The sequence below is a fragment of the Suricata suricatta genome, chromosome 3 (genome assembly GCF_006229205.1).
Source record: "Suricata suricatta isolate VVHF042 chromosome 3, meerkat_22Aug2017_6uvM2_HiC, whole genome shotgun sequence".
NCBI lineage: Eukaryota > Metazoa > Chordata > Mammalia > Carnivora > Herpestidae > Suricata > Suricata suricatta.
The window spans coordinates 55,820,045-55,834,570 of NC_043702.1; the positions used below are offsets into that span (position 1 = coordinate 55,820,045).

The following is a 14,526-nucleotide window of genomic DNA, read 5'->3' on the forward strand; positions in this document are numbered from 1 at the left end:
TCACTTTTGGTTATTTTCTATTCATGGTATTTTTCAGTAATGCTTGTATTTACATATCTCTGATACTGAAAATACATTTTATGCAGATGTGATAGAATATTCTATGTCAACATGTATGACTGTGTTTAAAATGTGTCCATGTGAGTTTTTTAGAGTTGATCGGCCTAATGATAACCTTTGCTAACGTGTTCTGGATATACTTTTCAAAATTAAGAGACTTGATCTAACGACACTTAGCTATTTCCTACTGGGCTAGTCATTTAGCCTCATAGGGTCTTGGCTGTCCTTCCTACAAAGTGAAAATAGTATTCGCAGAGGAAAGAGACTGAGGTAGATGATGCCTGGGGGACCCTTGTAGCTCTTGGATTTGTGATTCCCCATGTATATTGGCAGCAGCACCTGTCACGTTGCCTGGGGTGTCTGCTGCCGATGCCCAATGATGGCCACGTGGGGTGAGGTGGCTGGCACTGGACACTATTTCTCTCCAGCGGTACATAGTTGAGGATCATTAAAAAAAATTTCTCTCTGCTTTAAACTGCATGCATCTTAAATCTAGTTGGCTTAAATCTACTCACTCAAAAATAGATTTATTTTATTTATAGGTGTCATCCAACAGGACAGGGATGATGACCTGTTCAAGAGCTTGAAACATTGATTCCCTGTCACAGTTGATGACATTTGTAAGTAAAGACAATCATGTTTAATTGATTTAAAATATCTCTTGACACAAGTATGATTTAATAAGTATTTTACTGGATCCTGAATAGCTAAAGTCCCTCTTGTCCGCAAGGGGCTTACTTTTCCTTCAGAGGCGAAAAGTGTTGATTTTGCAAGAGTTAGTGTGCTGTTGTGGAAAGGTTACTGGCATTGGAGTTACGAGCTAGGTTCCAGTTCTACTCCAGGAATTGAGTTCATGTGTCGCTATGGACAGATGGCTTCACTTCTCTGAGACTCTATTTCCCCGCCTTTAACAAAGAGGGCTTTGGACTAAATGATCCCCAAGATGTGGTTCTTGTTAATAGTCTGTGATCCTTCCCTTGAGGTGGTGTACAAGATAGAGAACACAGTACTAGAAACAGCGCTCAAGTCCGGTCTTGAAGGGCTAGATCTGTTTTTAGCTTATCTACCAACTAATTGCGTGACTTTGGGACGATCCCCCAGCCTGTCTGGACTTTAGATTCTTCATAGATAAGGGTTCTTCTCTAAAACAGTAATTTTACAAGATTTCAATAAATGCTTGCTGCAAAAAGGGCTCTGTGCTAAAATAGATTTGATGAAAAAAAATGTCTTTAACTTACCTATTTCTTTCTTATAGGCTTCTCAGTTTTGCTAATGACCTAATATATATTATGGCTCTCCAAGAGTGTTCCCAGACTTAAACCAAATCACCTCACCACTCTTCAGAAAATCATTCAGGAAAATAGTATTTCATGAAATCCACTTGGGGAAATTCTGAATCAGATATCTCTTAAGGTCTTTCCTTGTTCTAAAAGGGTGAGAATTCCATGCATATTCTTTTTTTTTTTTCAGGCCTTAAGGTGAGCATCTGAGCTTTGTAGCAGGTTTTCAGAAGCGTTTGATGGCCATAGGGTTCTTTGCCACAGGAAGTGAACCCTGAAGGTCCTTAGCTGTCCCTAGGAAATCGCGTGGCTTGTTGGGAGGGAGGAGATTTTTTTTCCCAAGTGACATCTATGTCATTTTGTCATTAACTCTTCAGTTGCTTCTCCAACTTAAGGATCAATCAGAAACTTAAATTTCTTTTCAAAAAATATTAAGAGAAATCTAATCATGAAGTGGTAGCCTGTTGAAAAGCCAGAGTTCCTTCTCTCCTAAAATGGCTTAACTGTAGTATCCACACTGGCCATGAGCCCAGCTTTTATTAGCTGCTTTTTCAAAATTTATCTTGGAACTGTATTTGAATACTTTCTTCTTCCAAGTAGTAAATATAATATGTTTGCTTCAACAGATATTGGACCAATGGCTGAAGGCAACAATTTTTATGATAATTTTTACTTATTAATAATGTAATTTTAAATTCTCCGAAGCCATGCTTTAAAAAATGTCTCATAACTGTTAATAATATAAACTGCCAAGTAAAATACTTTAATTTGCATTTCAGAAACTGTGCTATGAGTCAGAACTCCAAATCAAGCCAGAACCTCATTACTTTAGAATCTAGTCTTCTAAGCCCCAAACGTGTCTCACATGTAAGAGTGACCTGTGATGGCAAGGGGTGCCGAATCCATTTGTTGGTTTTATGAAACTTCACCAAGCCAAACACCTATACGTATCTGTGTGTATATATGTGTTTTTTCCTTCCACTGGAAGTTTGGAATGACTGCAATGCTTGGCATACTGTCATATTAATTTATTCTTAAGGAATTTCTTTTACATTTAAATTCCACTTTTTAAAGACTTCTTTGGGAATCACCAGATTGCATATGTATTGAAAAGCCTGTGAAAGTTGAAGTTGAAATGTAATCAAAGCCCTGCCAAAAATCTACTAGAACTACTGGACTTTTTTTGTACCACCATAAAATGACAGTAGTCTTTGTCCCTGGAAATGGCAAAAGGGGCCCAAGGAGTCTGGTCTGCTAATTGTCTTATTCTCCCACAAAGCAGCTCCTCTAAATGTTTTTACTTTGCATAAAAAATATGTCTGTAGCACATTATTTGTATCCTTATAATCTCCATGTAGAAATCAGGAAAGCCATACTTAAAATCAATCATTATAAAAGTAACGGTATCAGGGGTAGCATGAAGCAATCTACAGAAAACTGTTCTTTGATTTTGTACTTTCCCACCTTTTAAAGCCTGTCTTTTTCAGGGCGCCTGGGTGGCTCAGTTGGATAGGCATCTGACTTCAGCTCAGGTCATGATCTCACAGTTCATGGGTTTGACCCTGTGTCGGGCTCTGTGCTGACAACTCAGAGCCTGGATCCTGCTTTCAATTCTGTGTCTGTCTGTCTGTCTCTCTCTCTCTCTCTCTCTGTCTGTCTCTATCTCTCTATGCCCCTCTCCTGCTCATATTCTCTCTCTCAAAAATAAATATTAAAAAAAATTAAAGCCTATATTTTTCTTCTACTTCCTTATTCTTCCCCAAATTATGCTCCTTTTGTTCATGTCCTTCCTATCCATCCCTCTCTCCCCTAGTCAAATTTACGTGCTCACACTTCCATTGTGGTTTATTCAATCAAAGTTAGGATCATTTGTTCCAGAGGAGAACAGGCACTCGGAGAACTGCCAGATGTGTCCAGGGTCACCTATTTGTATGAAGAAGTCAATTTAGTCATTTATGAGAAAGATATAGTTGCCCTAGAGAACTTCTAATAGTGGGTTTATCACCTCTAAGTATCCTTCCTAAGAGTCAAGTAAAGTTAAAATCCTACATAGTCAATATATAGGTATATATTAGTCTGTGTGGTTTTGAGCAATCCCTAAATCTCCCTGGGTCTCAATTTGCCTCGGTCCCTAAAGTGAGGACTATGGATTCCATTATACTGGTGGCTATGAAAATTCATGAAATTTTGTAAAGTGGCCTTCCTCGTGTATGTAATGCGTTATAGACTTTGGGATCAATGTGATCATCAACCAGATGCCCATTCATGGGTCTGAGTACTGTTTCCCCAGTTTTGCTGGGAACAGCATGTTTAGGTTTCTCTTCAGGATCCATCTTTTCATTACTTGAAGTGCCCTCCTCGCTCACAGGATAACATCAAACCGCTCCAAATTGCTTCATCCAACAGTGGGGTTTCTCCTTCAGAACTACTATGATGCCTCTAATTGTGACTAATCAAGAACCATGTCTTTGCCCAATAATGTGCTAAGGATTTTTAAGGTCAAAATATCTTATTTTTCTGTGGTATTTGCATTTTAGTATTGACCAGTATTTTAACTCTACTTTCCCTGAATGTAAGGTAAGTCTTCTGCTTCTCTGCCTGTCGGTGAACTTTTATTGAAGGAGCATCTCTCAAATTTCCCCAAACTTCTGATTATTCTCTTGCCTGCAGCTAGGCAAACCCTCTCCTTCCTTTGCCTCCACATCTTCACACTTCACTTTCTAGATAGTCTTCTATGAGCTATCTATATACATAGGTTTGTGTTTTTACTCGAGTTATTTTGGAACATAAATAAGTAACGAGCACTGCAGAAATATCATCCCCATTTCTTTTGCAATTTCCATGAACACCAACTCCTCTCCTATGCAAATTAATTGCATTTAAGTCAACATTTATTGCATGCCTCCTGTTTGTAAGGAAACAGGCTGGACTCTGGAAGGGATAAAAGATATACCAGATAAAAACCCTGCCTTAGGTGTTAATGTTTTCATTGTTTCTACCTCAATTAATTAGCAGTTAGCAAGAGGCAACTTGCCTATGTCATCTGAGTCGTATTTCAGTTCAGTAAGTATTAAGTTGAGTTTACTCTGGTGTGAGTTTGCTTCTCTAATAGCCCAGCAGATCACAGAAAACACTTTTGTAGACAAGAACTGGTTTTTCAGAATCACGGATCAAAAATTAAGAGGACATTCTGGCATCCGACTCCAGTTTCAAGGCTTTAATCCCCGGTATTGTTTCACTTCTCATTCAGGCACCCTGGATTTTATATCAACGGTTGTTGACTAACCAAATGAACAAATTAGTATATTTTATGAATTCACCCAATTCTGAGAAAGAGAAGTATAGTAATTCAAGTTGATTAGATAATTTATATTCTTTTTCCTTTAAGCACTCAGAATCCTTAGGATGTCCCTGTGGGGCAGGGACGACCATTTCTTATTCCATAGATAAAGCAGCCGAGGTACAGAAAAATCATCTTTGTGACAGGAAATAGTTTGTGAATTGTGGTGGCTGGATGCGCCTCTGCAGGGTTTTGTGCAGAGAAGCCAAGATGGTAGAGAAGTGGCATCTCCCCAAACTCATAGTTGTATCAGTCAAGTGTTGGGACAGGGTAGACCCCACCAGAGAATCTCCTGATGATTGAAGAAAACTCAGATGGGGCCCAGGACATTTTTTCCGTGGATCTCATCTGTTCCTCCATCTTATCACCCACAGAAAGGATTAGTAATTAAAAGCCATTAGGGAAAACCAGATGGAAAGATGAAAACGGAAGTAAACATCAATTCCTCAGCTCCAAAAACCAGGCCAACAGAAGAGACCAAATTGTAATTTACCAAGCCAGCTGCAGTTTTGGAAGATCTCTATATGAGCCAATCAAACAAATAAAATAACTCTTAAATTACTGGCTTGAGGGTTGGGAAAGGAAGCTGTTAGAAATTCTTTCACAGTTGCTATTTCAGAATCTTCAGCATTTTGGTGAGGAAATCATCATTGGTGGCCTCTGCATTTAACTTTGTGAAACAGGAACCAGCTCTGGTAGCTTTAGGAGTAATAGCATTTTGGGGTACAAAGTGAGTTGAGACTATCAAGCAATAATCTGGCTTCCCCATGTTGCCCACAGAATTGTAAAATAAAACTTTCCAGTTTCAAGAAATCCTTTTTAAACATTTTTTTAATGTTTATTTATTTTTGAGAGAGAAAGAGAAAGGTACAGAGAGAGGGAGAGGTACAGAGAGAGAGAGGGAGATACAGAATCCGTCAGCACAGAACCCAGTGCGGGGCTGGAACCCACTAACTGTGAATTCATGACCTGAGCCGAAGTCGGACACGCAACCAACTAAGCACCCAGGTGTCCCTAGTTTCAATAAATCCTTACATTAGATCTCATCCTAAATGATTTGGATCTGTGATTTTCATCTTCGGCCTTTTGCTCCATCCTATTTCCCTTTATGATTAGAGTACTGTTTCTTTCCTAATATTTAGACCTCTCAGAGGCTGGTAAATCATGCCCTGAGCCTTTCTTTACCCAAGTTGTGAGACCTTAATTGTTCTAAATGGCCTCATAAGATAGTCATGAACTCTTCTTGGGTCTCCTTTGAGTTACTACACCCGGCCAAAAATGCTCAAACCTGGGCATTATATTGCAAAAATGTCTTTCAGTAAGAAATTCTAGACTATAATGGCAACTGGTCATGCCCTTGTTTATGTGACTCCTTTTAAGTGTACTGCTACATGATTTCATTGTTTTGGTCAGCAACTCTATTATCTCTGTTTCCTCACGTTCTAAAACCATCCAGTGAAAATTCACTAAATGCTGTAGGTTTGTTGATGACTTAACAACTTAAACATTGTTTTTGGTAGGTTTATTTCAGTTTTTGGAAACTTTTTAATTTTTGTTTTTATTTTTCAAATTTTAATTCCAAAATAGTGAACATACAGTGTTATGTTCATTTCAGGCGTACAGTATAGTGATTCAGTAACTGTGTACATCGCTCGGTGTACTCTCAGTCCCCATCAGCTGGTTCACCCACCCCACCACCCCCACCCTCCTCTCCCCTCCGGTAAACATCTGTTTATTCTATACAGTTAAAAGATAGTTTCTCTATAGGTTTTTTGTTTATCTGGGTTTTTTTCTTTGTTCATTTGTTTTTTTCATTCCACACATTAGTGAAATCATATGGTGTTTATCTTTCTCTGACTGACTTGTTTCATTTGCATTATGCCCCCTAACTCCATCCACATCATTGCAATTAGCAAGATTTCACTCTTTTTTATGGCTGAATAATATTCCTCTGTGTGTGTGTGTGTGTGTGTGTGTGTGTGTGTGTGTGTACGTACGTACGTACACACACACCACATTCTCTTTATCCTTTCCTTTATCAATGGACACTTGAGCTGCTTCCATAATTTGGCTCTTGTAAATAATGCTGCAGTGAACATAGGGGTGCATATATCTTTTTGAATTAGTATTTTTGTGTTCTTTGGGTAAATATACAGTAGTGTGACTACTGGCTCATAGAGTAATTGTATTTTTAACTTTTTGTGGAACTTCCACACTGTTTTTCACAGTGGCTGCAGCAGTGTGCATTCCTACCAACAGTGCATGAGAGTTATTTTTGATAATTTCTAGGTTACTCCAGTTTGTACTTATAGCATTGTTTTTAAAAAAAAAAAATGCATCTTTAGTGTAAAGTCTCTCTCCAAAAGCAGAAGCTTTTATGTGAACTACAGATTATATAGCACCATCTAAGAGACTGACACCTTTCTTTCTTTCACCCACTCAGCAGAAGGGGATCCCTATCATGGGTGTAGTTTGCTCAATAACTTTAGAATGACTTTGGGTTGCTGCTTAAGTTCATAGTGAGGAAAAAAAACTGTATAGTTCCCCTATCCCTTGAGAAAGTTCTGTTTTTCCTTGTAATGGGGAAACTCTGCAAATGAGCAAGCCCATCTCTCTCTATAGGCTCATCTTCCAAGAATTTTTTATAAGTCAACTTTATTGAAGTATAATTTATATACAGTAAAATCACACAGTTACGTGTATAGTTTGATGAGCTTTGACAAATACAAATGGCCTGTGTAACCACCACCACAGTCAAATACAGAACATCCCATTATTTCCAGGAAGTTCCTTCCCTTGGTGTCTCTTTGTAGCCAATTGCACTGCCATCCCTGGTCCTAGTGCAACCACTGATTCAGGCTCTATCAGGACAAGAACTTTTTTTTAAATGGTAATATAACAGGTGGCATTCTTTTTAATGTTTTAGTTTTCCACATGCATAGCACTTTTTACCTTCATTTTCTTCCTATTTGTTACTTTTTAAAAGTTTATTTATTGGAGAGAGCGAAAGAATCCCAAGCAGGCTCTGCCCTATCAGTGTGGAGCCCAGTGTGGGGCTTGATCCCATGAACTGTGAGATCATGACTTGAGCCAAAATCAGGAGTTGGATGCTTAACTGGCTAAGCTACCCAGGCACCCTTTACCTACCTTTCTTATCTTGATTTTAGATGTAAAATTTCTCAAGTGAGAACACAGTGAGAGAAGATTCTTAGGGAGGAAGATCTCTGCTCTGTTGGGATCTTGGCCCTGAGCAGAAGCACTCAGCCAGTTCTTTCACCACTGCCGTCTCTTGGCCATTCCTCTCCGGAATAGTCCCATGGCAGATGCTAGTCCCGGTACCAGTTGATGGCAAGTACAGTGTCCCTACCTCTCTGAATGGGAGTTGTACCACATGGTACCAACTATCACAATGAGAGAAACTACCATTTCTGCTTCCTCTTTGCAGTTTGCTCAGATGGGAAAAGGCATTCTTTGTGGCGGTAGCATGATTTCAGAATTCCCTGCAGAATTCCGCTGAAGCTTTTTCTTCACTTTTATTGAGCATTTATTTAGATGTCTCTCCCTATGATCCTTGAAAGCTTACAAGTACAACCGACTCAAGAATCCTGAAGACTGGAGTTCTGCTCTTCCCGTTCCCAGGTGAAGAGTGACCGTCTCCTGTCTGACAAGCTCCAGTGTGCGGACTGTGGGTTGGATAACCTTCCTGGAGAAGTGATTTTAAGTTTTCTCCTGTCTCCCTCAGATAAAACTCTGGGAATAAGAGTGAATGAGGGGAATGTTAATCAATGCAGAGCCTTGACTACACTCTAGCTTCTTAATAATTTGCATATGAATTTTAGTAATTGGTTTCAATGCAGTTTGACTAGAGTGGGCTCTCCCATGATCTAGAACTTTCTCTAAGCAAGCAGGTCTCAGGAGCTCAGCAACCTTGTGACCCTCTATTAGAACTCTGCATAGTTTGTTGGCCACCTTTTTGAGGTCTGCCACTTCTTAAGGCTGGGAGGACTGGGTATAGTGGCAGAGAGAGAAGAGCACTGGAGTGTGAATAGAAGTAGAGAAGAATTGTAGAAATGTTTGTACACTGACTAGTTTACCATGTTATGCCTGTGTATGTATATGTGGTATTTGTGAACAAGTCCTCAATCATGTGACCTGAGACTGTTCTTAAATTTAAAAAAGGAATCCTGTGTTGATATATATAATTAATGAATTTAAGAGAGTTTTCTTCCCTACTCTTAAGGAAATGCATGTTCTTTATAAAAATCTGAAATACAGGAACTAAAAAAGAGAGGATTATTCAGATTTCCTTCAAGCCTTCCTTTGCACAGATTATTTTAAATTTTTGTATTTTTATTGTATGAATAATCCTTGTGCATTTCCTACAAAAAGAAAAAATATTTAAAAACTAGCATTAAAATCACACCAAATCCCGCTATTGATGGATAACATAACCATCAATTTTCTGTTTATTCTTCTAGGGTGTGTGTGTGTGTGTGAGAGAGAGATAGTGAAAAGGAGAGAGAGAGAGAAAACATGTTTCTTCTATATAAACTACTTTGTAATTTGCTTTACTGTTAGGTTATGAAAAATCTTTCCAAGTGAATATATTTCTGCTCTATTGTTTTAAGTGTCTACATAATATTCCATTTTTTTTAATGTTTAGTTTTTAGAGAGAGAGAGAGAGAGAGAGGTAGAGAGCAAGTTGGGGAGGGACAAAGAAAGAGGGAGACAAAATCCCAAGCAGGCTGCATGCTGCCAGTGCAGAGTCCGACGTGAGATTTAAACTCACAAACCGCGAGACCATGACCTGAGCCGAAATCAAGAGTCGGACGCTCAACCGACTAAACCACCCAGGCGCCCCTCCGTAACATTCCATTGTGTTTATATACAGTAATTATTTAGCCAATCCCTTAATATATTTTTCATTCACTCATTTTATGAATTTTTCTTGAGTACAGCTCCTTTGGGCTTCTGTGTCCAATACCAATCAAGACAACTTTGGATCTTCTCATTAAGCTGATTTTCTGTCTTATACCCCAAGAATATTAAAAAGAAACTTGAAGATTATCCTCACGATTTAAATGATGATATGTTTGTTCAGAGAGGAATATTCTTTTTGCCAGGAAACTTTGTTGTTAAGTGATTGGTAACCAGTGGGTTTTTTTTTCTTGCATGCTATGTTTTTATAATAATAAATCTTCCTTAAGTAATCATTAGTCTTTATCTTTAAAATGGAGAAGACTTTCATGGGAGAGAAGCATATTTCTGTACTTGTTGAATATAGAGAGTTCTACCTTGGCTTCTTGTGTAATCACAGCCATGCTTGTCTACCCCTTAGAGTTACCTGGTTCTAAACTAATGAAGCATTTTGAGGGGAAGGGTTTCCCTAACTTAAATCTGTAGTGTGCATGGGAAGATGGGGAAGTGGGATTAGCTAAAACCATTATTTAAGTCACAAAGAACTATTTTGATATCTTGTGGACGTAACATTCTACTACCACTTATTTCAATGTGAAGAGTGAATTCCCTTCATCTCCTTATAGATCAAGCCCCCCAAAATGCCTTTGCTTAAGTAGTGAATGTGACAAATACTTTTATTTGAAAATCGTGTTTATTGTTACTGAGCGGGGGTGATTTTTTCATATATATTTTGAAATTCATAGTGATATATTATAAAGAAGTGTTTGTAATATTTCATTTTTGGGTTCATACAGAAGATATTCTAAATTTTTAAGCTACATTTATTTTCTAAGACAGAATTTAAATGGTAATGGATCTTTAGCATTTGATCTGGTATTAAGACTCATAAAAGAATTTCTGTAGCCATGAATGCTAGTGTTTGATCATAGCTTGGAGCAGTCCACAGCGCCTGGTTCAAATGTCCTCTTTATGCTGTTTCTTTATTTAATTTCTTATTTTTTGAGATTTGTTTTCCAGAAAGATCTACTTTTGTTCCTCAAACAAAAACTTTTCAAAGGGAGCTTTGATTATCATGTTATCTCCCATTTATCCAGACATTCTGACACATTCAAAACAACTTTTTTATTGGACATCCCCTTGGGACAGGGTATCTGTGTATCTTCTAACTTTAATGATGTCACTTTAAGCACATCATTAACTTCTTGAGGACTGAGTTGAAGAACTCGGCTTCAGCTTCAGAGATAATAGTCAAGTCCCTTCTAGCTGTCATGATTCACTACTCTTCTTAACCCTCAACAGATCTTTCAGACTTGAGATTCTGTACTTCTGAGAACTTACTATGTTAAGAAGACAAGCTGAAAACATGCACATTTCATATAGGTTTGACTCTGATCTAACTAGGACTGTAAGTCATTGAGCCAGTGACATAATTTCCTTTGGCCTCAGGGAATTGCAGGTCTGTTGTAGCTCCCCAGTAAATATGTCTAAGGGCTGTAAAACTAAAACTAATAATAAAAATAACTAATGTGTATTGAGGCTTTGTACGTCATAAAGTGTGCGGAGCGCTTCACCAGATTATCTGCTTTAGTCTTACAGCAATCCTTTTGAAGGGAGGTGTTTTAACAACATGGGTATCTGGGGATGATAGGTTTATGGGGAGTTATCAAGGGATTCTGGGGGCATGTTTTAACAGTGTGTGCTTTATTTTTAAGAATGAAAGCACAACCAGATCCTTCCACCAAATGTCCTTTGGTGTCATCATAGTGATGGAACTTTAGACGGTGTTCATATTTGAACTAAGTAGATCACTGTATTTTGAGTAATTGGATTACTCAAAGAGGAAGAAATTAGGGACACCTAGGTGCCTCAGTCGATTAAGCATCCAACTTTGGCTCAGGTCATGATCTTGCAGTTCGTGAGTTCAAGTCTCATGTCAGGCTCTGTGTTGACCACTTGGAGCCTAGAGCCTGCTTCATATTGGGTCTCCCTCTCTCTCTGCCCCTCCCCTGCTCATGCTGGCTCACTCACTCTCTCTCTCTCTCAAAAATAAATGAAAACATTAAAAAATATTTTTTTAAAACAGGAAGAAATTAAAACACCTCGGAACCTGCCAAAGGTAGTTGAAGCTCGGTTTAGATGGCGCTTCACCACTGAGGCATGTTATGCTAGAACTGTAGTACTTAGTTAGGTGCAGGTTTTGTTTTGTTTGTTTGATTGGTTAGTTGTTTTTAAAGAAACTCTTATCAATGGTAAAAGACTAAAAAGCTTCCAATTTACGGAATAAGAAACCTATAACTACTGAGTTTTTAAATATAAAAATGAAACAAAATATTCTTTATATTGTAGCTTACTTCTCTGATGGCTGCTTGTGTCAAATGCTACCCTCCTTTCTTTACCACAAAAATGTACAAATCCAAATAGTCTTGTTCCTTTCATAGAAACGACAACAAAAATAAGTAAGAAAGGATTTTATGCTTATGTGATAGTGTAAATTATACATAAATGTGCAAAGCTGTCACTTCAACATGTGAATTTTAAATCACAGTATACTTAATAGAATGAGAACTGTATAAATTTCTTTAGAGTTTTTATTATTGGTCTGTATTAAATGACTAACATAGCTCATTTATATATTAATTAAATATACTTGCAACTAAGGTTTATGAAAAACATATTGTATTTATTATATTTAAGAAAAGTCTGTACACTTACATTTTCAACAGTTGACTAAAAGTCACATTGACATCTTCAGGTTTTCATCATTTCAGTGTTCAAAGTACTTATTAGCATTTCCTTGTCAAAGTTGAAGCTTACCTAGCTCTTTGTAACTGACAAAAGACCTTTGAGTTGACAGTCACCTCCTAAATAAATAAGATTGTGAAGGCAGTTGAAGTGTTTTTCCAATCAGTACTGTAGAGACTGTATGTAAAACTTACTGTAGAGAGTTTATTATAATGTAGAAGCAAAAAAAAAAAAAAAAAGAAAGAAGGAAAAACAAACAAAACCCAAAACCCTCTCGTCTTTTTAACACAGTTTGACAATCTGTCATTTTCTGTCTTCTCTCAGAAGCACAGAAATCAGTAACAATGAATAAGGATTAGCATTTGTAACTATAAAAACAAAGATATTATTGCTAATGATAATGCTTTTGAGAAATAAAGTAATGAAGAAAGTGAAAAAAACTTTAATATAAAATAAACTTTAGGGAACTTCTAAAATATACAGTCATAAATCGTTTTTTTTTTAAGTTTTTATTTTTTTATTTGAGAGAGAATAAGCGGGGGAGGGGCAGAAAGAGAGAAGAGAACACAGGGTCCAAAGCAGGCTCTGTGCTAACAGCAGAGAGCCCGACATGGGGCTCAAACCCACGAACTGTGAGATCATGACCTGAACCAAAGTCAGATGCTCAACTGACCAAGCCACCCAGGTGCCCCAAAGTCATAAACAGTTTTTGTTTAAAAAGTCAAATTAGCCATGGGAATTTACCCCAAAACCCAAGAGCACACGTTACACACTGTACAGTAGCCAATTTGACAATAAATTATATTAAGAAATAACAATAAGTCGAATTAGATCAAAGTTCTCATCAATGAAACTTTACATACAATACAAATGGCCACAGAAATTTTATTCAGTAAATTCAGTGTGGAGCTCAGACACCTATTAATATATGTGTGTTTCTGTAGGAGAGTGAGAAAGAGAGCAACTGTGCATGCGTGGAGTGTATTTTGCATCATTTTGCACAGTACCGATTACAGCTAATGGATTAGATGAGTGGTTCTCAAACATTTTGGACTGAGGAACTCTTTACACTTTGAACATTGTCCAAACCCTAAAGAGTTTTTATTTATATGGATCATATCTATTGATATTTGCTATATTGGAAATTAAAACAGATTTTTCAAAATGCTGCTAATTCATTTTAAAAAATAAGCCCATTACATATTAATGGTGTTATTATTAAGGTAATCATATTTTGTTTAACAAACTTAAAGACTTTGGCATTTTTTGAAGAAGAAGAGTGGCATTTTTTGCATTTCTGTTAATCTCCTTAGTATCTTAATATTGGAGCGCCCGGGTGGCTCAGTCGATTAAGCATCTGACTTCGGCTCAGGTCATGATCTCCCAACTTATGAGTTCCAGCCCCGGGTCCAGCTCTGTGCTGACAGCTCAGAGCTTGGAGCCTGCTTTGGATGCTGTGTCTCCCCCTCTCTCTGTTCCTACCCCACTTGCACTCTGTCTGTCTCTCTCAAATACAGATGAACACTAAAACAAAAATTTTTTAAAAGTCTTAGTATTTAGGAAACATAAATGTTTCTGTGTTGAATCTGTGGTGATCTGTTATTTCAGTTGAAGCATATGAAGAGAATCTGAGCTCATATCAATAATATGCATTTGGAAAAGAAAGGAGTATTTAAATAGCCTTTTCAGATATTTGTGAATATTTGTTTTGATATCTCACCAAAACTAGATAAATGGTAATTTTTTAATTGAAGTATAGTTAGCATACAATAATATTCACTTTAAGTGTGCAACATAGTGCTTCAACATTTATGTACATTACAAAATGATCACTATGAGAAGTCTAGCCACCATCCGTCACTATTCAGTTAATGCTGTATTATTGACTTTATTCCCTATGTTTACTTTGACTTATTTTATAACTGGAAGTTTATATCACTTAATTTCCCTCACCTGTTTTGTCCATCTCTCCCACCATCCCCCACCCTGTGACAATCACCAGTTTGCTCTCTGTATTTATAAATCTGTTTCTATTTTTTGTGTACTTATTTTGTTTGTTTGTTTTAAGATTCCAGGTATAACTGAAATCATATGGTATTTGTCTCTCTCTGTCTGACTTATTTCATTTAGCATAATACTCTCTAGGCCCATGCATGTTGTTGCAAATAGCAGGATTTCATTCTT

The 14,526-nt window shown here is 37.4% G+C and overlaps 1 protein-coding gene across 1 annotated transcript in view; it reads left to right on the forward strand.

Moving 5' to 3' along the window:
• Window positions 1–656: 656 nt before the first annotated feature.
• CHN1 (chimerin 1) overlaps window positions 657–14,526 on the forward strand; it is an 83,824-nt gene continuing 69,954 nt past the window's right edge. Inside the window, exon 1 of the mRNA XM_029934361.1 lies at window positions 657–680. Within this exon, the coding sequence (XP_029790221.1) occupies window positions 672–680 (9 nt within the window). The 5' untranslated portion in view covers window positions 657–671. The remainder of the gene's footprint in view (window positions 681–14,526) is intronic.